General features: G+C 42.4%; 1 protein-coding gene across 2 annotated transcripts in view; it reads right to left on the bottom strand.

The window, feature by feature from the left end:
• Positions 1-8,474: 8,474 nt before the first annotated feature.
• Positions 8,475-24,378, bottom strand: part of LOC141512974 (receptor-type tyrosine-protein phosphatase V-like) — a 35,142-nt gene continuing 19,238 nt past the window's right edge. Inside the window, exons 20-35 of one of the 2 annotated variants that reach the window (XM_074222376.1) lie at positions 21,840-21,933; positions 21,598-21,688; positions 21,394-21,470; positions 20,670-20,804; positions 18,320-18,442; positions 15,474-15,634; positions 14,729-14,864; positions 13,821-13,888; positions 13,566-13,653; positions 13,348-13,426; positions 10,436-10,509; positions 10,098-10,226; positions 9,877-9,990; positions 9,541-9,704; positions 9,056-9,191; positions 8,475-8,720 (exon numbers count right to left, since the gene is read on the bottom strand). In XM_074222376.1, the coding sequence (XP_074078477.1) occupies positions 8,667-8,720; positions 9,056-9,191; positions 9,541-9,704; positions 9,877-9,990; positions 10,098-10,226; positions 10,436-10,509; positions 13,348-13,426; positions 13,566-13,653; positions 13,821-13,888; positions 14,729-14,864; positions 15,474-15,634; positions 18,320-18,442; positions 20,670-20,804; positions 21,394-21,470; positions 21,598-21,688; positions 21,840-21,933 (1,723 nt within the window). In that variant the 3' untranslated portion in view covers positions 8,475-8,666. The remainder of the gene's footprint in view (positions 8,721-9,055; positions 9,192-9,540; positions 9,705-9,876; positions 9,991-10,097; positions 10,227-10,435; positions 10,510-13,347; positions 13,427-13,565; positions 13,654-13,820; positions 13,889-14,728; positions 14,865-15,473; positions 15,635-18,319; positions 18,443-20,669; positions 20,805-21,393; positions 21,471-21,597; positions 21,689-21,839; positions 21,934-24,378) is intronic. The other variant, XM_074222377.1, reaches the window with a different exon arrangement.

The raw sequence follows: 24,378 nt of genomic DNA, 5'->3' as shown, positions 1-24,378 counted from the left end.
CAAATCTAGGGTTCCAGTGTCCTGAGACATTGCCTTTATGGTAGACCTTTTCAGATCTTTTACATATACTGTCTTTTCCCTATCCTCTGAGATATGAAAATCCTTTTCTGTTCCCATTTCTGCGCTACACTTTACATCCTCTCTCTTACCTTCCTCACCATCCTATGCCACTATTCTATTCCCCCATGGGAGAGAAGGAAGGAAGGAAGCAAGAGTTTATCAGCAAAGATTCTGGAGTGGTTTGCCATTTTCTTTTCCAGTTACACATGAGGAAAACAAGGCAAAGAGGGGTTAAGTAACTTATTGAGGGTCACACAGCTAGTAAGTGTCTGAGGTCAGATTTGAACTCTGGAGGATGTCTTCCTAACTCCAGACTGAGCACTTAATTTGTGCTTAAAGACACAGAGATTATCCTTCCTTGTCCCTGGAGGATCCTGAATTCATTGGACCCAGGGGATTGGAAGGTTAGGGAGAAGCAAATAGGGGGAATGTCAGCTGGCTCCTGCTTACTGAATTGAGTTAAACTTAAAAAAAAAAAAAAAGCTGGTTGAGCTCCACCTAGGGGCTCAGGTCTTCCCCTACAACCTGGTTTGAAGAATTAAAGAATTATGGAATCTCTATTTTTTGCAGATTGCTGCTCAGGGAATGCTGTAAGGGAAGCAGGAGGAGCCTGAGTCTCTGATTTCTAAGTTCTCTTCCAAGTTCAATCACAGGCAGGATTTTCAACCTTCTCCTCTACCTCCTCCATTTCAGGAGCTATGTGACCCTCTGAGGTCCAGATGATGGGATGAAAAGGAAAAAGTGAAAATTAATGAATATCTTCACTTTCCAATACAGTCAGGCTCATCCTGGAAAGAAGGCTCAAATTCCAACATAATTAGTAGAGTGAACAAACACTTTCTTACATTACCTATGCTGGGACCCAGCTTTTCCATCTTTACAATTTCCTTCGTTCCCTCACTCTATCCTCATCTTCCTCAGCATCCTATGCCTTCATTCATTCTGCTTTCCCAGGGAAGAGAAGGAAAAGAACTAGCATTTACTATATGTGTCAGACAAAGTGATAAGCTATGGATCCTCACAACAACCCTTGAGGAGGTAGAAACCATGGCTCTTTCTATTGTACAACTGAGGAAACTAAGGCAGTCAGAGATTAGGTTACTTCCAGGATTATAAAGCAAAGTAAATATTTGAGGCATCCAATATGCCATATACCATGCTACCCATTGAATTCTATCTGACTGGGGGCGGCTAGGTGGCACAGTGGATAAAGCACCAGCCCCGGAGTCAGGAGTACCTGGGTTCAAATCCATTCTAAGACACTTAATAATTACCTAGCTGTGTGGCCTTGGGCAATCCATTTAACTCCATTTGCCTTGCAAAAAACCTAAAAAAAAATATAAAGTTGAATTCTATCTGACTCAGACTCCAGAGTTCCAGCCTAGAAGTCCAGGAAGAGAGAGTTGGAAAGCATAGCCAAGAAGGGTCTGGGAAGCAAAGAAATTGACCCTTCATCCCCAGGGAGATCTGTAGACTGACACTAGATAATACAGTTCTCAGTTTATTATAGGGTTACTTTCACTACTCCAGATTCCTAGGGAACTTCAATACACATACTGACTTCTCAAACATTCTAACCATTCAGTTCCTCAGTCTACTAATTTCTCATGACCTACTCCTCCACCCCATCTTAGCCATACACAAAGATATTCACATCCTTGGTCTTTCTATCACCCACAAATTCACCACCCCGTTATCTGACCATAATCTATTAACTTTCCACTTCTCCCTCTGCTTTCCCAGACCAAACCCTACTCTTCACCTACACTGAAGCTTCCAATGCTTCAGTTCTAACACAGGCTATTACTGCCACATTAGCCATTTTCTTTTCTTTTGCTCATTTTGACTTTCTGGTGAACCAATTCAACACAAAGTTGTCCTCTTGAGTCCCTGACTCCTTTATCGTATCCTTATTTGTGCCCTGCCAAACCTTAGCCTTGTATCATTCCCATTGCCTTCCCATCTACACAAATGCTGAAAAAAAGTAAAGAAAATCATACAACCCTTCTGATTAGGTTCATTATAAATTTACTTTACACAATCTCAACTGGGCCTTCATTGTTGCTAGGTAATTCTACTATATCTCCCTTATTAACTCACTATCCCATTGTCCACAGTAGGTCTTCCAAACTTTTATTCCTTCTTATTCTCATGATCCTGTCTCCCCCATTCTTTCAGGTGAGAAGCTTGAGTCATATTTAGCAGAAAATAATTGTGACTGCTCACTATGACCTCCCTCTTTTCCTCATTTTTCTCATCTCATGTCACTAAGATGTTCTCTGCCACTCCTCACAGAAGTCTTACAGAAGAGGCTGCCCTATTCCTTTCCAAGGTTAACCCGTCTATATGATAAGTAATCCCATTCTATCTTGTTTCCTCCAATAAACTGCCCTCCATGTCATTGCCCCTGTCTCATTTGTCTTCTGACTTATCTTTCCCTGTGCGCTGGTTCCTTCTCTACTGCCTAAAGCATGTCTGTGTCTCCCTCAGCCTCAAAAAACCCTTGCTTGATCCTGCTATTTCTCCTATTATACTCTATTTCTTCTGCTCATTATGACCAAACTCTAAGAAGGTCATCTCCTAAAGATGGCCTCCACCTTCCTCTCACTCTCTTGCGAATCCCTTACAATCCAACTTCCAGATTTCTTATTCCATTGAAATTATTTTTTGCTAAAGTTATCAATGATTTCCTAATTGCCAAATCCAATGGCCTTTTCTTAATCCTCATTACTCTTGACCTATCTGTAGCCTTTGACATTTATTCCCCATCTATACCTTCCCTGTAGGTTTTTGGGACACTCTCTTCTCATTCTACTCCTGATTGCTTCTTTTCAGTATCCTTTGCTGGATCCTCATTCAGATCATGTCAAATAACCACAGGTGTTCCCCAGGACTCTGTCCCAGGCCCTCTTCTTCTCCTTCTATACTACTTTACTTGGTGATCTTATCAATATCTATGTATATTGGCACTAAATAGCCAATGATTCTCAAATCTGCCTATTGAATCCTAAACTTTCAGATGATCTCTAGTCTCCCATCTCCAATTGTCTTTCAGACATCTCAAACTGGACATCCAGTAGAAATCTTAAACTCGACACATTCAAAACTTATCTACTCTTTCTCCCAAAGTTTCTCCCTTCCAAATTTTCCTATTACATTTGAGAACACCACCATACTTCCAATCTCTCAGACTCACAACCTAATTGTCATCCATGACTACTCATTTTCTTATTCCCATATCTAATATGGGTTGCCAAGGCCTACTGATTTCACTTTTGCAACATCTCTCAAACATATATCCTTCTCTCCTCTGACCCTACTGCCTCTTTGGCAGGCCCTCATTACCTCATAACCTGCTGGAGGGTCTGCCTAATTAGTTTTCCCCCACTCTAGTCCATTCTCCATTCAACCACCAAAGACATTTTCCTAAAGTGCAGGTTTGACCATGTTACCCCTCCCTACTCAATAAACTTCAGTGGCTCCCTTTCCTCTATTTGGCATTCAAAGCCCTTTATAACCTAACCCCACCACTCCCATTTGTCTAGTCTTCTAACCTCTTATACCCAGACATCTCCAGTCATCTTGATCTCTATCTTGCCACTAGACTCAGATGGCTCCAGAAGAAAGAGTGAGGCTGATGACTTTATATTCCCTTCCTTCATTTAAATCTAATTCACTTGCAAGTCATGACATCTCCTTCCTGATGTCATCGTCCTTTTTGAGAGCAAGGACAAACAACAACAAACAAAAGAACCTCTTATACCTATTATGTACATACTTTTCAATGCAGTGATACTGGCTGTTCCAAGAATCAGACACCCCATCTCTCTGCTCCAAGCATTTTCTCTGGCAGTACCCCCCCCCCCGCCATTCCTGGAATTATGTCTGCCTCCTGGCTTCCTTCAACTCTCTACTAAAATCTGATCTTTGAAATGAAGCCCTTCTCAACTCCTCTTAATTTTAGTACCTTCCTTTTGTGTAGTTTCTATTGAACCTGTATATGGCTTGCTTTGTATATATTTGTTTGCTTGTAAGCATTAGAATGTAAGCTTCTTGAGGGCAGGGGCTGTCTTGTTCCTCTTTCTGTACCACCAGTACAATACAGTTCTGGCCCATAGTAGGGGCTTCATAAATGCTTATTAACCAATTTCAATGTCCTGTCTGAAAATTGGGTGGTTTTTCTCTTCTCATTCAGTCTCCCTATCAATAACACCTATCTCAGAGCAGGTCTATGAGGGTCATGGTCTTACAATCATCAATCTGTTTTGTGATCCTTTTGTCCTTTCTCGTGGCCCTGATGCCATCCTATGCCAGGTTCTTTACCATGCTCCCAGAAGGCTGAGACATGGAAAATCCATGAGAGCCTTATCTGTGTTTTCTCTGAATTTCTGCTGTGCTTTCTGGTTGGCCTGGATGAGCTCTGCAAGTCTCCATGTCCTGTCCTCTCAAGACTTTTACTTCCAGCCAGTCCTTCTAGTGTGTGCCCAACTCTAGAGACTCTATTCAGGGAACTATAGGAGGTTCCAAAGCTGTGCAAGGTCTGGTCCTGCCCTCATGGAGCTCACAGACAACAAGACATAGTTCTCCATATCCTCTTCCCCTTTTCCATTTCCAATGCTGAGTCCAAGAACAATAATCAAAATCAATCCTTCCAGTTCTGGAAAGTATATTAGCTTCAATCTCCATTCTCTCTGACTTTCCTGTCTCTAACATTTGTACCTGACCACCTCTCCCCACCATGTGTCACTATCTCATTAAATTGTTAACTTCTTGAGGCAAAGACATCTCTATTTTCTTGTATTCATGTCCACATTCTTAGGGAACCTGAATACACATACTGACTTCCCAATTCATTTCCATTCATTCTTTCTTTCCAGGGCTAGTTTATTTATGGTATGATACAGATTGAAACCTTTCACCTTTCATAAACTTCTGTGTAATATGCTCTCTCAGGATCTTTCTAATGCTCATCTTCCAGACCCATTGTGCAAACACAGACAGACCTACTCAAATGTAAATGTGTCCTAGACTCTCTCCCCCACCTCACAATTTCCTTACCTTTCTCTTTCCCTTTCTGCTTCTGTTTCCAGTCCCTCTTAAGACCCCTGTTAATGAGGGTAGCAAAGAAGGGTAGGAGATAGGAGAGCTTCCAGTTTGACCTGATATCCATCCTTCTATAGAAGCAGCCAAGCCTCTACTTTCTAGCCTTGCAATATAGTAAAAGACTCCTCCTTCCCCCATAGCCTCTCCCAGCAGGGAATGGAGAGTCCAGATAAGTGATTGTGGCTGTGGGTGGTCCCCAATGATGTCAGCAGGTAGATAAGGCATAATGCATTGTTTCTGCTCCTGGGAACATCTGGAGAGGGAAGAGGGAGATCCCCATTCCTCTGTTCCCATTGGGATATGGCTAATCTAAAGGAAACACTGGGAACTAAGTGTCTAAAGATCTGGAATTTGGGGAAAATGAGGCAAATAAGAAATTCAGGAAGCTAAGAGTAGATGACTTGGGAATACAGGGGACTGAAATGAGGAAATGGGTGAAAGTGGAAGAATAGGGGAAGGTGTGGAAAGGAAAAAGAAAAGGGAGAGGGAACAGTTTTTCTATAGAATAAATGGGAGCCCAAAGGGGAGAGATGGGGACTCAACAACGTGCAAATTATCAAGTTCAACATTTAAAGAAAGGTGGGTAGTTCAGGCATGTAGATACCTCTGAGGGTGTGCCTGCCAGAGTCAGATCAAACTAGTTTTTGAGAACCAATTGTTAAATTGTCAGAAATCCACTTCAAATCACGGTTTGATTTATTGTTTTGTTGACTGTCAAACCCACAGCTTGTAGGTGGAGTGAGGCCCAAACCAGAATAAACTGTAATTAGAAAATATTTAACAAAATAATGCTACCAGAGAATGTTTATTATGTTAATTTCTGGTTTTCTAAGTCAATCTGTGGCCTTCAAGGAACATTGTATAAGGTTCGGTGGCCCCATTTCTCTTTGAGTTTGATGCCAATGGTCAAGACTTAATGATAACATTGATAATACAGAATAAATTTTAAAAGTATATACTGCTTTTTCTGAGAAATGGTTGGTAAACCTTTACCAAAACATTTACCTGAACCTCCCTCCAACTTCAGAAAGAAAACTATATTTGGAGGGTAAACCTAGCAGACCTACTGATAGCTGTGTCATCTTTAGGCAAATTGTCTCCCTTCTCCATCCTCAGATTCTTTATATGGAAAAATGAGAGGAGTGGTGTCAAATTCAAATAGACGTGAATCTCTATGGGTCATATACTGACTTAGAAAACTACAAATTAATGTGTTATATTGTATGGGCAGCTTGGTGGCACAGTACACTGGGCATGGAATCAGGAAGAAACATCTTCATGAGTTCATATCTCCAGATGTTAGCACATTGCTTCATGTTAACTATTACTAACTGTGTAGGCAAGTCACTTAACCATGTTTGCCTCAGTTTCCTCATCTGTAAAATGATCTAGAGAAGGAAATGGCAAGCCACTCCTTTATCCCTGCCAAAAAAAAAAACAGTGTCACAAAGAGTGGATGTGACTGAAACAGTTGAGCAGCAGCAGCAGATTGTATTGCAGTTTTATTTATTCCATTAAATCATTTCCCAATTATATTTTAATCTGGTTTGGGTTACACTAGGGAGTTTTACAAGTGGAAAGTTTGATACCTCTGATCTAAATTATCTTGAAAGTTCCTTCCAGGTCTATAACTTATGATCCCATTAAAGACTGGGAGACTAAAGAGCTAGCGCTTGTAGGAACTTGAGAGAAAATAGAAGATTAAGTGATTGGGGGCTAAGGTAGTAGAGAATTGGGAAGGGAATAAGAATTCAAAAAGTGACTGCTATGTGTCAGAGCTTAAAAGGGAAAAAAATCTCATTTTAGCCTCACAACAATCTTATGAGATTATTATTCCCATTTTATAGTTGAGGAAATTGGAGCATAGGTTAAGTGACTTGACCGGGATCACACAGCTGGAGGGTCTGAGACTAGATCTGAACTCAAGTCCTGCTGATTCCCCAAGGCTCTATCCACTGCACCACTAGCTGCCTCTGGGAGTTACAGCAATGTATTAACACCTGGAGATACAACAATGACCTTTTCTTGCTTTGTATTTTTGATAGCATCATTGCTTGAATTTCCAGATGACAGTTTCAAGATGAAATCTTGAGTAATTATTATTGCATTAATAACCTTATTTGTTTCTTACCAATAAAATGTTATTGAATTTTTAGATTAATCTTGGGTTTATTATTAGTATTATTAGCAATTGATTTGAAACTTGTTAACCACAGACAGATGTCAGTGCTATGTGAGATAAGATAAATACTGGGAACTAAGGAAATTGGGGGGGGCAGGACTAAGAAACTAAGACCTAGGGAAACCTTATTGAAGTACAGGAATCTCAGACATCTCTCCAAAGGATTGCTATGCCAGGAGAACAAAATATACTTCACCAGCTGATTCGGGTATCAACAGGTTAAGCTAGGCCCCAAGACCATCTCCAGGAACCACAACATTCACTACCTCCACTTTCCCACATCAAAGGATAACAGAGCTTTAGAAATAGGGAATCCCAGTGTCTTCCTTCAGGAAGAGACATGCCACAGGAAACCAAAGATGAATCTTAGCAGCCTTGCTCAAAGGTCTGACAGTCACACCATTACCCAGAGAGATGTCATAACTGAAACACATATACAGACAGATGGTACCCTAGTTCAATATAGAAGGGGATCCCACAAAATGAAGTGTTCAAATGTGGCAAAAGACGCTAACAGGTAACATCAGAGAGAAGGGCCTGGGAGTTAAGAAGAGAGCACCTGACTGAGCCCCAGGAGGAGAGCTGGTCCATCACTGGGCAGTAGACAGGTATCACAATCATACTTGATACGAGCTAACATAGAAGTAACCAAAGACAAATGTCATAAGAGTTTAAGAAAGGCCCCAGCATATTGGATGGAACACACACACACACACACACACAGTCAGGGATTTATAGGAGGTCATAGACCAGGTTGGGCAGGTATGGGTAGTTTCAATATGAATCATTAGAAGTTCCTAAAAACATCTTTGAGATTATAGATCCATTGAATATTAAAATATTAAATCATTCTTATATCACAGAAGACCATACACTATTCTTTTATTATTGCTATTTATCTTCAAATAAATATGAATTCTTTCCCTTAGTAATCCCATTCAGAACCTCCAATTTCCCAATCCTCACCAGCTCCCTTAGAAATAAGAATGAAACATAAAAGACCCTCCCCATTTTCTTTTCTCTTGATGAGTTTCTGGCTCTGACCCTTCTTCCAACCTCAGCATGGGTGAAGAGGGGAGGAGAGGAGGAGATGACAGAATACATCCAGCCTTAACTTTTGATTATCTATGTTTATTTCCAGAGGCCCACAACAATTTCATAGTACCAGGGATTGGACATGGAGACCACCCCCACAGGGGGTGGGAGCCAGGCCAGGCCCCTGAGACTCATCCACACTGGCCAAGCCAAGTCCAATCTGAATCCAAAGTGGAGGAAATCCAAGACTCTTCGGTTCCTGGGCAGCTGTACCCCTTCCCTTAGGCTAGCCCTGGACCAGGGCACTGCCCACACAGTCATAGAGGTAAATGTACTGATCCTGGGGGAAAGGGGGAAGGGGAAGGCCTGAGTAGGAACTATCTCAATGTGCGCAAAGCCCAAAGGCCCAAGGCCAGGAGAAGACTACTGCGGTTATCAGTTTCTTGATTTGTAAAATTAAAGGGATGGGCTCTGATTTCAAGAATCCCTTTCTAGCTTTAAGCCTCCCATTGGATCTTCCCCAGGCCCCAGAAGTCTCTCTCTCCCAGCAGAAGAGGAGTTGAGGTGGTCAGCAACGCCACCTGGTGCCCACAATCAGTTGCTGGTGCAACACTTGCCCAAACCTCTGCCCTTACCCACATCCCAAGATGGTGCCCATCCACTCCCACTTCTCACCAGCATTGGCGTCATGGAGCCACAGGCCCGTGCCAACTGCAAGACCACACCAAAGATGTCCACCGAGCGCTGGGATTCTGCCTGCTGCAGCAGACGTTCCAAGGCCAAGAGAATCCCCAGCTGGACAATTCCTGAGCTGCAACAGGGAAAGAAGCCTTCAATTGCTTCCCTAAACTGGACCTCTGCCTGCTTCAGAGTCAAGGTGTCTGTGACACATAGTAGGCTCTTACTAAACACTTGACTAATTATCCCTTTGAGGCACGTAAGGACCAGGACAATCCTTCACACACAGTAAGGACTTAACAAACACATGATAGCTGAGAAGGGGACACTGGGTACATGGACCCATTGAAGAGATGAACATGACTGAGGCCCAAGAGATTAAGGGGATTTGTCCCAGATCAGGGAGAAAAACCCAAGATCAAAATCCAGATTGGACGTCTCCCTCCCCAACCCTCTCTATACATCTTGCTTCTCTTTGGTACCTGGAATAAATGAACATTGTTGCTGGTTTCTTGCTCTTGACCCGTGAGCAACACTGGCCCATGGCTGCCAGGAGGGGCAATAAGGCCTTGGCTGGAGGCTCCTGCCCACATTCCCAGCATGGAAACTGCAGCAGCTGTACCTGGAGTTCCTTTTCCTTCTTCTCCTGGGGACCCACGAGAGTGGGGCAAGGAGGCAGAATGCAATGGAACACCTCCACAGAGAGACCTCCCATTCCCTCCCTCCTTCCCCACTGTGGGAGCCAGATCTGGGCTGCCTCCTACCCACTCCCCAAGGCAGACCCTCACCTCATCCCTACTTACTGTTCAGGCACTTACATGTTTGACATTCAGATGAAGGCAAGGCCACCCTGCCACATCACTCTCTACCACCCAGTGGACAGTCAATGCCTCGGTGCGGACTGGCTGCTCCAATATTGGCCGCCATTCCTGCTTAGATATTGCCAACTCAATATCACTCATGGGGCTACCCACTGCCCAGGCCCCCAGCCTCCACCAAATGATCACCACAACCTTGTTTTCCCCACCAAGCCCCTTACCTCATTCTGAGTACCCAGAGGGCACAAGGAGACTAGAACATGGGCACCATGCTCCCACACCAACTGCCAGAACTCTTCTGCCTTTGCAGGACCTGCCAATGCTACTTGATCCCAGCCAGAAGGTCCTCCCTGCAGGAGAAACTGACTGAAGCTATTCCCTAGAATTCCAAGAAATTGTCAATCCTATACCAAGGTGCCTCCAACAACTTTGGGGACCTTACCTCCCCACCCCCCAGTCATGAACCCTGATAATGCCAGCACCGGATAACAAAGAAGCAAGGAAAGAAGAAAGGGGCAAGGGGCAAGAATCTAGGAAAACCCAAGGAGCAACATCTCACTGGGAAGAGCCAGGCCTGGACAGAGTCAATGGGACTCTGCTCCAGTGGAGAAAACTTCACTCTCCAACGTTCATCTGTGAAGGAGGAAAAGAAAGGAATGGTTAGGAGACTAGAAGAGGTGGTTCCTTCTCTGCATCTCCTTAAGCTCATTGAGGCTCACTGTGACATCAGAGTGGGCTCCATACCTATTTACTAACTATATGACCTCAAACAAGTTACTTCGCTTCCTAAGCCTCAGTTTCCTCATCTGTAAAATAAAAAATTATTATAGTCTGTCTTCTTTGATGGTTTCCCCCAAGGCATCATTGTGGTATGGAAAGTAACCCTCAGTTCTTAAAGTGCTAATGGTTTTACCAAAGCTGGGAATGCTCATCTTAGAATGTGAATCTGTCATCTTATGACCAAGTCCAGCTAATAAGAAGAGATTTTGCAAAGAAATGATAGAAACTGTGCAAGTACTCTCAGATTGCAAAACTGAGCACCTGCACAATATCTAGAAAGAGGGCACCTAAGCGACCAGGATTACACTCTATCCTTTATATAATAAACAGATGGCAAATTCTAGTCTTTCAGACACAAACTTCAAAATATCTGAGATCTCACCACTATATGGGTTTTCTTTTGGCAAAGATACTGGAGTGGTTCGCCATTTCCTTCACCAGTAGATTAAGGTAAACAGAGGTTAAGTGACTTACCCAGGATCACATAGCTAGGAAGTGTCAGAGGCCAGATTTGAACTTCCTGACTCCGAGCCCAGTGCTCTATCTTCTAAGTCTTCTACCTGCCTCAACCTCACCCTATAAACTCTCCCAAAACTGGAGCATCATGGCAGACAAAACTGTTACTTCAATTTCTTGGATAACATGAATGTATAAAAACTTAGAATAAGATTTGAAATAAAGTTTGACATACTGAATGTACCTAATCTCCCATTGAGAGAGGATGAAAAGCTTTGAAAACATAGATACCTGACTGAAGTCAAGAGCCTGTGGGAAAGGAATCAAGGACATATCAGCACAGTCACCTTTCCTTACAAGAACTGTCTCAGAGATGTCTTTAGTGAGTCCCCAGGAGATGAATGTATAACCCCCAAATGTATTCAATTACAAAAACAATCATTTCTCCCCTTGCAAAGTCATCTGACAAATATTAAACACAAAATAGTAAAATATCAATCTGTCCCAGGATTGCTCTAAATGAACCAAATTAAATATAAAATAAGGAAACAACAGCAATAGTAACTGACATCTTTATAGAGATAGCAAGTTTGCAAAGAGCTTTATATAAATTATCCCCCTTTAAATGCCACAGTTTCCTTTTGAGGTGGGTACTTACTATAAGTATTACTTGATCCCATTTTGCAGATAAGGAAACTGGAGGGTTAGTAAGTCTAAGGGGCTGGTCATTATGGTATATGCCTGCAATCCCTGCTACTAGGGAGACCTGGTAGACTGGTGGAGTTACCCTAGGCTAAGTCAATTAGGTATCAGCATGAAGTCTGGTACCAGAAAAATAAGTGACATAGGAACAGGGAACCAACAGGTGATTTAAGGAGGGGCAAATCAGCAGAGGTTGGCAATGAGGGTCTGAAAACTTCCAGGCTGGTCAGCATTAAGATCAAGCCTTTGAGTGGCTGCTATACTTCTATACAGGGAAGGAGATGAAGATGGAGGGAGAAAAGGAAGCTAAGCAGGGGCGAAAAAGAAGGAAAGGAAGAAGAGAGGGAGAAGATGGGAGGGAGGAAGGAAAACAGATTGACTCAAAGTGGAAGAAGCTAATCCCTAGTGGATTAGTTATCAAGTGATGAACATTTTTGGCCAAAACAATTCATATCTGCATTAGTAGAGAGCATACCTACATAGATGAAATCCCAGGCCTTATGCTGAGAGGTTCAAACAAGATAATGTATGTAAGGTAGTTTATGAAGTGTAAAGAAGTGAGAGATGTTATCATTAAGATGTCCTCAGCTAAGGAGCACAGACCTGAAGTAAGGAAAACCTGAGTTCAAATCTGACCTCAGCCATTTACTAGTTGTGTGATCCTAGGTAAGTCTGTTTGCCTCAGTTTCCTCAACTGTCAAATGAGCTGGAGAAGAAAATGGCAAATCACTCCAAGAAAACCCCCAGAGGGGAAGGACATAACTGAAATAATCCAACAGTAGCAAACCTGTCTAGCTCTGTCTGTCCTTAGGCTCTAATTTTCTGTCAACTTAGATTGGTCATCCCACTTGATGGGTATAGGAAGGTAAGTTGGTCATTCCCTTAATTAAACTTGGTTTGCTCCAGAATGTTAGAGGTAGAAAGGAACTTTTGTGATCTCTAGAATAATGTCTCCATCCCACAAATGATGAAACTGAGGCACAGTATGAAGAAGTGACCCTAACTGACCAATAAATGAGGAAACTGAGGCACAGTATGAAGAAGGGACTCTAACTGGTCTTCTGCCAGGCCTTGAATTACACTGCCAAGCCACCCCAGGGGGCCCAGCCCCAATTTTTATAGCTCCATCATCTCCTTCAGGATGATTCCCTTGCTAGCTGAAAGAACAAACTGCTTTTCTGCATGAGGGATCAAAATTGTGCCTCACCCAACCAGTAACACCTGGCCTCTCCCATCAAATTCCTGTTGCTAGGTGGCAAAAGACAGGCCTCAGAATATTTGAAGCTGAATTAAACCAATACTTAGAGTCCAATGAACACACCACAATTCTCCAGACTTAGTTGATGGTGCCTGCCAGTTTCCTGGGTATCAAAGTAAGGAATCATTTCCATCTGGGTTTCCCACCCCAGGTTTACACATAAGGGAATGGTCCCGTCTTGGCTAGCACTTTATAGACACACTTATAAGATGAACTAATAAGACTCTGCAATCAGGAATAGGTCCTTTTTCAGAGGCGCTATCCCTGTGACTCACAAGGCAGGAGCTGGGAGATGGCACTGCCCAGCTGGTGTCGGGCAGAATTATCCTGGTCCTTGATGGCTTCCAGAAGGAGCTGGGGAGAAAGGTAATGGGCACAGGAGTGTGTCAGAAGTGGGCTGTATCCACCAAAATGGATGGGCAAAAAGAGAGATGTTCTTGGGCAATGGCACCAGAATGTGGCTGAGAGAGGGCAAGGGACATCCAAATCTCACTTCGTATTCCCTTTGGAAGCCAGCATTGGAATGGGCCGACCTCTTGGCATGCTGCTGTGAGAAGTTCTTCACAGGGATTGGCCGGGAGCTGGCAGAAGAGGGGAATACAATGAGATGCCAGCTGGGACCAGCTTTGCCCCTGATCAGGGCAGTCCAATGCAGGAACATAGTAGGAAGCTTCCTCTGTTCCATGCCTCCCTGGGCACCTCCCCTTCAGACTGAGGACACTAAAAGAGGAAGGAGATGAAGACTTACACAAGAGACCCGGTTGGCTCCTCCAGAATCTTTTCCAGTAGACAACTATGCAGAAAGATGTATTGGGCCTGGTAGGAAGAAGCAGGTGACAAGAGTCCAATTTAGTGCTTTCCCAGGTGGGACAAACAGCAGAGTTGAGGGGAAGGAGAATGCTGAATAGAAGGATAGGGGATTTGGGGACATCCATGCCTATGGAAATCAGAACTTTAGAGACCCTGTTAGATTTTGGGAGGAGTCTGCATTCAAATCCCACCTCAAATGTTTACTTTTTATATGCTTGTGGGCAAATTAATCTTCCCTGGGTCTTACAGTTTTGGGGGAAGATGGACTAAATGTGGAGATCATGTCTAGCTCTATATCTCTGACCCTATGAGCATCAGTGTTTTGCAAATGAGGAAACTGAGGTCTAATGTCACAAAACTGATAGTCAGGGCTAGGATTAGAATGTGGGCCTTCTGATCCTGGAATTTTTATGTATAAAAAGATTTTACCTAGTGCCTTAACCATATTAGACACTTGGTAAATATTTGAGAAACTTTCTGACAGAAAGGTGATAGACTCAAGTCAACTGATATTTTTTTGGTTTGTTTTGCTTGATTATGCTTATGTGTTAAAAGGGTTTTGTTTTCCATCTTTTTTTTCCAAGGAAGAAGAGGTAGGAAAAAAAGGTAAAATAGATTTTTTGCTCATTTGAAAGTAATATTTATTTTTTAATATTGGAGAATTGTTGAAAATTAGTAGTAAGTGAAATATAATAAGATGATTCTGCCCACCTCAGAATCCACTAAGGCTTTCCCAGAATGGTCACTTGAGCACCCTCAGGCCCATCCAGTTCACCAGATATATTTGCCTTCCTTCTCTCCCCCTCCACTCTTTCCCTGTCCTCCGTCTGCCACCCTGGTGCTCACCGGGGTCTGGATCATGAGGGGCCGGTACAGCCGCAGGCCATATACTGTGTTGAAGACATCCACCACCTGCTCCTCTTGTAGCTGTTGTAGGAGCCGGACCAGGGCCACAAAGGTGCCAGTTCGGCCCACACCAGCACTGAGGGGAGACCCAGGTGAGTAGAGTCCTAGTTCCTCACAGTGCCCCAGGACAGTCAGTGGGGCCCAACAAATAACATTCCCTTGCTTGGGCTGGCCTAGTCAGACTCAGCAGTAGGTGAGGGGGTCAAAAGCAAATGGAAAAAGGGCACCGGGAAGAGAAGAATGAGGGACTAGGGTAAGTACAGGGATTATGGGTCTGACTTGGCTTTGTACAACCCCTCCCATACACTCAAACACATGGTACCCAACATATAACAGGAGAAAAAAAATTGTGAAATGATTGGCAGGAGGACAATGGGGATGAGGGGCAGAAAGAGGGGGAAATGCTATATTAATAGCTGAGTACTTGAGGAAGTGGGAAATGAAGAGGTTCTGGGGAAGAGAGCTGGGGACCTTTATTAGAGTAAGGGATAGGGATTGGGAAGACATCATAGTGAGAAATGGGCATTGGATAGCTACTGAGAGAGATGGTGGGGGTGACCTGGAGAAGACAAGGAGACCGAGCTGGGTCAAGGACAGAAGTTAATCTGACAACCCCCAGCATTCCCCTCCTCATGCCTCAGGCCTATTCTCATTAAAGACAGTTCCTTTTCTTCCCATCACTCACCTGCAGTGCACCAAGGTAGGGGCTGTGCAGGGGGCAGCCTGCAGTCTCTCCTGTACCAACTCTGTAAAGGCGACCAAGGAACTGGGGGCCTCAGGAACACCATGGTCGGGCCAGGCTGTGAACTGCAGCTGTTGGACCCAGCGTTCCTGCTGCTGAAGACCCTGGGCGGGTGAGAGGGGACAGTTCTCTCTTTTTGCCTACTGCTCCTTAGGGAAACCTGAACTGGTCTGAGTTGAAAGCCTAGGTGAAACCTGCCTCTCACTGGGCCTAGGGCCAGGCTTGGGTCATTCACTTACACTTGGGAAGCCTTCAGCTCTGTCTCCAAGCTACTTCCCCTGCCTGTAAAGATGGGAACCAGAGGCATAGCAGTTGGAGAGGATGAATAAGTCTCCCTCTATAACCTTACTAAATACTAATCATCAGAGTGGAGACTTCAGGTTTGGGATAGGACTGGAGAAGGGGGTGGGGGTGGAGAACACAATATCTAAGGAAGGACAACCACAGACTTTTCTCCATATAACTTTTAAATACAGTTTAAATGACAGAGAACTATGCTCTTTGAGATCTCAGTGCTTTTTGTAAAATAACCACTAAATAACCAAACCACCAAATAACCATCAGTGAAAAGTTATTCCTAGTGAGCACAATTTTCAAACCTGTCCAAGCCCATAGAAATGTTTTCCTCTCAACTCTTTTTCAAATTTCACCTCTTCCAGGAAATATTCCCAAATTCCATTCAATTCCATTCACCTTTTTTTACGCTCTTGATTATTGTAAGGATCAAAAGAGATATTAGTTGTAAAATGGAACATAGATGGCAACCACAAGGTTCAATGGATAAGAGATCCAAACTTGGAGTCAGAAAGATCAGAGTTCAAATCTGGCTTCAGACCCTTACTAGTTGGGTGACTCTGGACAAACCATTTAACTTTGGTTTACCTTAGTTTCCTCATCTGTAAAATGGAAACAAAAACAACATCCACTTTACAAGATTGTGGTGAGATCAAATGAAATAACAGGTGTACAAAATCCAACTCCTTGCAACCCCATTTAGAGTTTTCTTAACAAAGATTCTGGAGTGGTTTGACATCTCTTTCTCCAGCACATTTTACAGATGAGGCAAACAGGGTTAATAACTTGCCCAGGGTCAGTCAGTCAGGTAATAAGCATTTGAGGTCAGATTTGAACTCAGGTATTCCTGACTCAAGGCCCTAGCTGATTCAAATTTTATATAAATGCTAGGTATTTTTTTTTTACTAATTTGCAAACCTTAAAGTTATAGCTTTAATAATAAAGCTATTATTAGCTTTTATTATTAAAATGACTATTATTATTATTATGAAAATAAATATTTGCAAGACCTCAGGTGGTGACTATCATTATCATATTGCTTTTTAAACTTTAAGGTGCTAGGCAAATGTGAGCCAGGCAGTGGAAAAAGAAGATGAGGAAGAAGAGTGCCACCTTGCCTAAGGGTCAACACAGGTATCTCTTGTACCATTTAGCCAGTGTGGCTGGCTAAATTATTCTTTTTTTCTGGGCATGAGGTTCAACTGTAAATATCTTGTAGGAGAATCCCCCCCTTACTTCCCTCAGGAAAAACAAGTGCCTACTTTATGCCAGTGATGGAAGGATACCAAAACAGAAAAGCAAGACACTGCGGCAATGAGAGAGGAAGTGGTGAGGATGGACGTTGAAGGGTGGGAGCAATAATTAAACATCCAGTAGTTCATTAAACCAAGGGTGAAGGGGCTCAGGAACCAAGAAAGTTCCTCTCCTTAGGGTTCAGGAGTCAGTTTGGCTTTGAGACTAAAAGGAAAAAATCTGGGTTCAAGGGTAAAATCTCCTAGACTTCTTTCAATAATGATCCTTTACATCTTTCCTCATGAGCCTGGGAACTCCTCGAGAGCAGTCCACTAGATGGGAAGTTCCCTGAGGGCAAGCTCTATGTTTCTTATTTCTTTGATTTCCTGGCCTTTATAGCACCTGTCCTAAATACCAAAAACCCCAAGTTTTCAGGACACTACTATTTTCTTTTCTCTTTCTCCCTACCCAGCTGCTCCTTCTCACTGTCCTTTGCTGGATCTTCATCCCAGGCAAGTCCAGAAATTTTGAGTGTTCCTAGTCAGTTTACAACACTGAACACTTTTTTCTATGTGTGGGATCCAAAGAGTGCTGAGGCTTGGGAGAAGGGGGAAATATTTCTAAGAATAGCTAGCAATTAATTTGTATAATCAGAATTCTTTCATTTTGCATATGTTTGCATATGTTATCTCATTTGATCCTCACAACAACTTTGTAAGGTCAGTGGTATTATTATCCCTTTTTTTACAGTGGAAGAGACTGAATTTGTGAGAGATTAAGTGACTAGCCCAGAATCACACAGCCAGAGTGTGTTGGAGGAGGTTCTGGATTCAGGACTTCCTGATTCTTGGTCCAATTTTTTTATCTAGTGCGTCACCTCTCAGATAAGAAGATGAGGTCAATATATAAAACACGATTGTACATGTTCAACTTTTACTAGATTGTTTGCCGCCATGGGGAGGAGGGAGGGAAAGGAGGGTGGCAAAAAAATGTGGAACTCATAAACTTTCATATGGCTGAATGTTGTAAACTACCTTTGCATGTAATTGGGAAAATAAAATAAAATTAGATGAGGTCAAATGGGGTCTCAATCTCCTGCTACTTTGTAACAAACTAATCTCCAGGGTTGTAGGGAGGCAAACATGAAGCAGCAAGTTGCTTTGAGATCCTTAGAAGTAGAGGATCCCTTACTACTCGCCTCATAATTAGAGTCTAGGGAGACTTTCCCCCCTCACACACAACCCTGCCCTGGGGAAACTCACATGTTGCACCTGAAATTCCCTGCTTGTCCAGTCTTCTCCTGTCTCCTCTGCCAGGAGGTGGATGGTGACCTGGCCATGAGTGACCGGAGTGGTATCCAATGGCCAGTAATGCTCACACAGTACCTAAGGAACAAGGGAGATGTGGAGGAATATGGTGAAGTATGGTATTTCTCTACCTCTAATCTCCCAGATGTCTATGACTCTTGTCAAAGAGGACTAGCCCTCCAGGCCTTTGGTCATCTCTTTTCCACCTATCAAATATCAATGACCAAAAGATGATGAAGTTCAGCCTGGAAGTGGTCCTAGAAGACCAAGTAGCCTGTATCCATGATTTTACTGATGAGGAACCTGAGATTAAGTGAGTTTAGGTTGTTTGACCATACAATCACACTACACCAAAGATAATAAGTGGCAAGACTGATCTTCCAAATCCAGTGGCTTTTCAAACTTTTCATCCTTCTTGGCCTTTTGGTCACCCTCTTCTTCTGGATACTCTCCCCTTCCTGTCCTCCTACTGTTTTCTATTTCTCCTACCTACCCTCCTGCTCCTTCTCACTTTCCTTTGCTGGATCTTCATCCATGTCAAACCCATAAACTTTGTGTGTTCCCCAAGGGTCTGTCCTGAGTCCTCTTTTCTTCCCCCTCTATACTATCCTGATTAGTGATATCATTGGATCCCATGGATTGAACAATCATTTCTATAAAGATGATTCCAACTCAGAGCTATATGGACAACTCTAACTTCCCCTACTCCAGTCTCATATTATCTTTGAGATATCACCAACTTTAGCAAGTCCAAAACAGGAATTAGTTTTCCCCCAAAAAAACCTCTCCCCTCTTCTAAATATTCCTCTTATGGAGAAGGAACTACCATCTTTCCAGTTAGTGAGGCACCTAAACTTGGGTGGCAACAACAACTTCTCCCCTGAGTTCACCACAGTTAGCCAATCTTTTGCCAAATCTTGCATTTCAACCTTAACATCTCTCCTATGGGCCCCTTTCTCTTCCCAAACATTGCCTCCATCCTGGTGCAGCCCCTCCTAGAGTATCACAATAGCCGGCAAGTCTGTTCCTGTCTCCATTCAGCAGCCAGAGTAATATTCTTAAAACACAATTCTGACATGCCAATTCCCTACTCAGTAAACAAAGTTTCCCTATTGTCTCTAGGATCAAATAGAAAAATCTTCTGTTTGGCTGTTAAAGTCCTTCACCACCCAGTCCCTTATTTTTCCAGTCTTCCCTCTGTGTCCTTGACAGTCCATTGGTCCACTTGCCATTCCTTGACCATGATACTTCATCTTCCTCCTCTCTACCTTTTTATTGGTCATTCCTTACACCTAGAATGTTCTCTCTCCTTGGCTTCACCTATTGAGTTTCCTGGCTTCCTTCAAGATTCAACTCAAATATCACCTTCTGAAGGAGACCTTCCTGAAGGAGACCCTTGTCAAGTGTTCCACTGCTGGTACCTCCCATTTACACTGGAGAGATCTTGCACATTCAAGTTTTTATATGTAATTTACTCCATTAGAACAGGAGCTTCTTGGGGTTTTGCCTTTCTTTCTATCTCCAGGGCTTAGCAGAGTTATCAAGTACATAGTACATACTTAATTAATGTCTACTGTCTTCAGATCCTCTGGACTCCATATCCAGAGCTTTTCCCTCTGTGAAATCCTACTCATCCAAGGCATAATCCAAAAGTTATTCTGAATAAGGACTGGTTGAAAGAATTGGGAGTGTTTGGTATGGAGGTTGGAAGACTCAAGGGACTCATGAAACCTATCTTCTGTACATTGTTCACTGGCTAAGGGAGAGGTGGCCTAGTTAGTGAGACAAGAGACCTGGGTTCTGTTATTAACTCCCTGGGTGACCAATTTACTCCTCTAAATGGTGGGAGAAGGAAAAGATATTGTCTCTTAGGTCACTTCTGACTTGACATCCTAGGATCTGAAGAATGAGTCAGTACTTCTCCCTGGCCTAATCTATTTTTCCTGACATGTCTGCCTCCTTTACTCCTTTTTTTTACCCACAGATGAAGATGATGTGGGTGAAAAGAACATGGGAACAGGTACAAAGAGCATCAACCTAGAAATGAGGATTTCTGGGACCTTGTTCAACCTTCCAGGAAGCTTCAGGGAAGTCATTGTCCCTCTTTCAGCCTCAGTCTTCCCACTCCTCAAAATGGGGAGGCTTGTCCCAAGTCCTTGTCTCCTCCACTCTGGATATAGGGGAAGTTCTATGGAGAAGGACCTCCATCCTCAAGCATGATAGACAGGTGAGGCTGCCCAAGAGGAAAGGTGTCTGCGCTGCCACCTCGTGGTGATTTAAGCAACTACAAGGTATGCTCACTCACCCGTCCATTCTCCATGCCCACAGTCAGCATGACAATTGTGTGGACCTGCTGCTCCCACACCAGCCTCCAGAAATCTTCCAGCGTCTTCTTGAGGGGACCTTGGGTGGCAATGAACTCTTGTGGCCGAGTATAACCCTGAGAGGAGAGGACAGGCACCAGAATACAAACACCATTTTTATGGTGCACCTTCCCATAAATACAACATGGAGGTCCTCAATGTGTTTCCCCCAATAATATTTATGTGTACATGCATGTAAATATGTGATAACATGAATATTTACTTATATATTTGTATACATATACATCCATATATACACAAATATATATATGTGTGTGTGTATATATATATATATATATGTATAAAATCACAAGACTGGAACCTGGAGGGGTGACTCCATAGAACTTTTTTTTAATCTAGGTGCCCACATACATACATATCTTTATACCCCATGGGATAGGGCAATGGCAAGGACAGAGCATCCCACAGATAATCTGAATAATTAGATAATCAAAATACAAATATACACCACCAGGACACATGCATAAATAATACAGGCAAACATGAATGTGCCACATGGATAAAAATATTCAATTGAGCATAGACAACTAAAACACATAGACCAGAGAAGCCTATTTCAATAAAGACATGTGCTGGGACAGATGCCCTATAGAAGAACCTGCCACCCCCACAGACAGACAGATGGCCCCTACAGAAGGTACTAACTGGAATGAAGTTGGCATTGATGTAGTCGGAATGAGGTTCGCCATCCAGTTGAGTCAATCTCACTCGAGAATGATCATCTAAGGGAAAAAACTTTGAACAATGAGCACAACTACCTTGTCCCTTCACCTTCCTCTACTTAAGACCCCATCCCAAGCCTTTTAGCTTCTCTCCCTTACCCACTTCTAATGCCTGCCTGGTACTCACAGGGTAGCACATGTGGGTAGCGATTCTTGATGGTATTGGCAGGGTGTTCTGCCTCCAGCTTGGGCTGCTCCTTGCCAACTTCCTTTAACTCCTGTGGATAACAGGTGATCAAGGAGCTGAATCAGGTACCACCTCCACCTTATCCTTCAGAAGAGGTATTGTGGGGAAGAGATCAAGGGGACCTGTTCTCTCATCTGAGACTGTGAGCTACCCTGAGGCTCTGACCAGAGCAGGGACCTTACCTCAAACTCCTGGAAGAAAGCATGATGGGCATTGGCTTTCTTAGCCTCATAGCTCTGTCGGAAGTTCTGAATAACAATTGGCCGACGGTTGTTCCTGTGGGCAAAGGGAATCAGTCAGTCAAGGACATGGTTACCCTGCTGGTAGTCTGGTCCTGTACACTAGAGAAAGATTAGAATCCTAAGGAAGGAAACTACTGGGTCCCTCTTATGAGGGTCCTCCCAATTTATGGGAATGAGGGAAGGAGGGAGAAGGGAAGGAAGAAAAGAAGGAAGGAAGGAAAAGAAGAAGGAGGAAGGAAGGAAGGAAAAGAAGGAGAAAGGAAGGGAGGGAGGGAGGGAAGGAAGGAATGAAGTGAAGAAAAAGGAAGGAAGGGAGAGAAGAAAAAGAAAGGAAGGAAGGAAGGGGGAAAGGAAAGCAGGAAGATTTATTAACCATCTACTATATGCTAGAAACTATGCTAAGTACTTTTAAAAATATATTTCATTTGAACCTCACAGCAATCCTAGGGGGTAGGTGCTACTATAATCACCATTTTACAGTTAGGAAACTTTTACTCAAGGTCACATAAATCTATTCTCTAGTCTGAGGCCAAATTTGGACTCATGTCTACTTGACTTCAGACCCAGTACTCTAAGCATTGCACAATCTAGCTGTCTAAGGGAAGAGCTCTTGATCAAACTAGAAATTGGGATGATCACAGGAGATAAATTAGGAAATTTTGATTGAAAAATTTTTAATAGAATCAATATAGCAAAATTAAGAGAGTACTGTTAACTGGGAAATTCTATGCATCAGATTTTTCTTATAAAGTTCTGGTAATCAAGATCCAGAAGGAACTGATTCAAATATATAAGAAAAAGAATCATTCCCCATTAGATAAATGGTTAAAGGATATGAACAAGCATTTCTCAAGAGAAGAAATGCAAGCTTTTAAGAACCATATGAGGACAGCTAGGTAGCTCAGTGGATAGAGCACTGGCCCTAGAGTCAGAAGTTCAAATCCAGCCTCAGACACTTAATACTTACTTAGCTGTGTGACCTTGGGCAAATCACTTAATCTCATTGCCTTAAATCAATAAAAAATTTTTCACCATATGAAAAGAATACTCTAAATAATTAATAAAAGAACTGCAAATCAAAACAACTCTGAGGTTCTACCTCTTAACCCATCAGATTGAGAAAGATGATTTTTTTAAAAAAAGAACAAAACAGTTATTGGAGAGGTTATGAGAGGATAGGCATTAATGAGTATAACATTCCAGAACTATAATCAAGAAATCACTCATCTGTGGGTACTCTTTGATCCAGTGACACTATTTTTAGGAATATACCCCCCACAGAAATCAAAGAAAGAAGACAAAGTTATATATATAAAAATATTCATAGAAGGTTTTTGTTATTGTAGCAAAATACTGAAAAATAAAGAAATGTTTATTGAGGAATGATTGGACAATTAAGGAATGTGAATATAATAGAATATTATTGTACTGTAAAAAGGACTAAAAGTATGTATTTGGAGAAATCTGGGAAGACATATGAACTAATGCAGAGGGAAGTGAACAGAACCAGGAGAATAATTTACATGACTACAATACTGTAAAGAAAAATAACTTTTAAGATTTAAGAACTCTTAAGACTTTAAGACTTAAGAACTCTGATCAATACAGTGACTAACAATGACTTCAGAAGAGGGACAATGAAGCTTAATACCCACTTCTTGATGAAAGTGATGGACTCGAGGTACAGAATGAGACACACATTTTCAAATATGACCAATCTATGGATTTGTTTTCCTTATCAATATTAACATTGACAATAGAGGGGAGAAGACCATGGGAGAGGAGAAGGATTAACAATAATGACACCAAAAAAGAAAGAGAATAGGTCATTGAAGCACTTTTTAATGTACAAAGGAGAACAGATGTTCAGAGAAAGATACTAATAAGCAGGACAGTTTTAGAACTAATATGTTATTTTAAATAAGTTGCACATACATCTTCAAAGTCATTTTCATAGTTTCACATACAACCCTCTTTCAATTCTTTACATAGAAGAATAAATGTTTATATTTGTTGATATATGTCAATTCATGACAAGAAATTACAATTAAAACCCTTGAGAAAATGTCAAAGGACTTCCCTTAGTCAAGTATAGGTATACTGGGATTTTAAGTTAAAAGGCCTGCCAAAACCTCTCTCCAGAGATGGAGAGGAGGTGGAGGTGGGAAGACAAATGAAAGCTGAAGACCTCCAGAAGGTGGCAACAGAGAGCAGCAAAAATTCAGTAGGGACGCCTAGAAGAGAAAAGCATGGTGGATGGCATCCCTTCAAAATATTCAACAGTCTCCAGGAAATGAATTATGAATTGCCCTAAGCACCCATGTTCAGTGGCTATTTGTGTTCTATGCATATTCGATGGTCACATGTATTTCCTGCCTTGTCCCCACGCCTACTCATGATATGACTGATGATATGCCTCTGTGTGTATGGGAGGAGTCTATCTTGTTTTTATCCTCTTCTGCTGTTTGATGAAAGTGTT

Source organism: Macrotis lagotis, chromosome 2, assembly GCF_037893015.1.
Source record: "Macrotis lagotis isolate mMagLag1 chromosome 2, bilby.v1.9.chrom.fasta, whole genome shotgun sequence".
NCBI classification, from domain to species: Eukaryota; Metazoa; Chordata; class Mammalia; order Peramelemorphia; family Peramelidae; genus Macrotis; species Macrotis lagotis.
The sequence above is the reverse complement of the archived record's forward strand: the minus strand, read 5'-3'. Positions and strand labels throughout refer to the sequence as shown.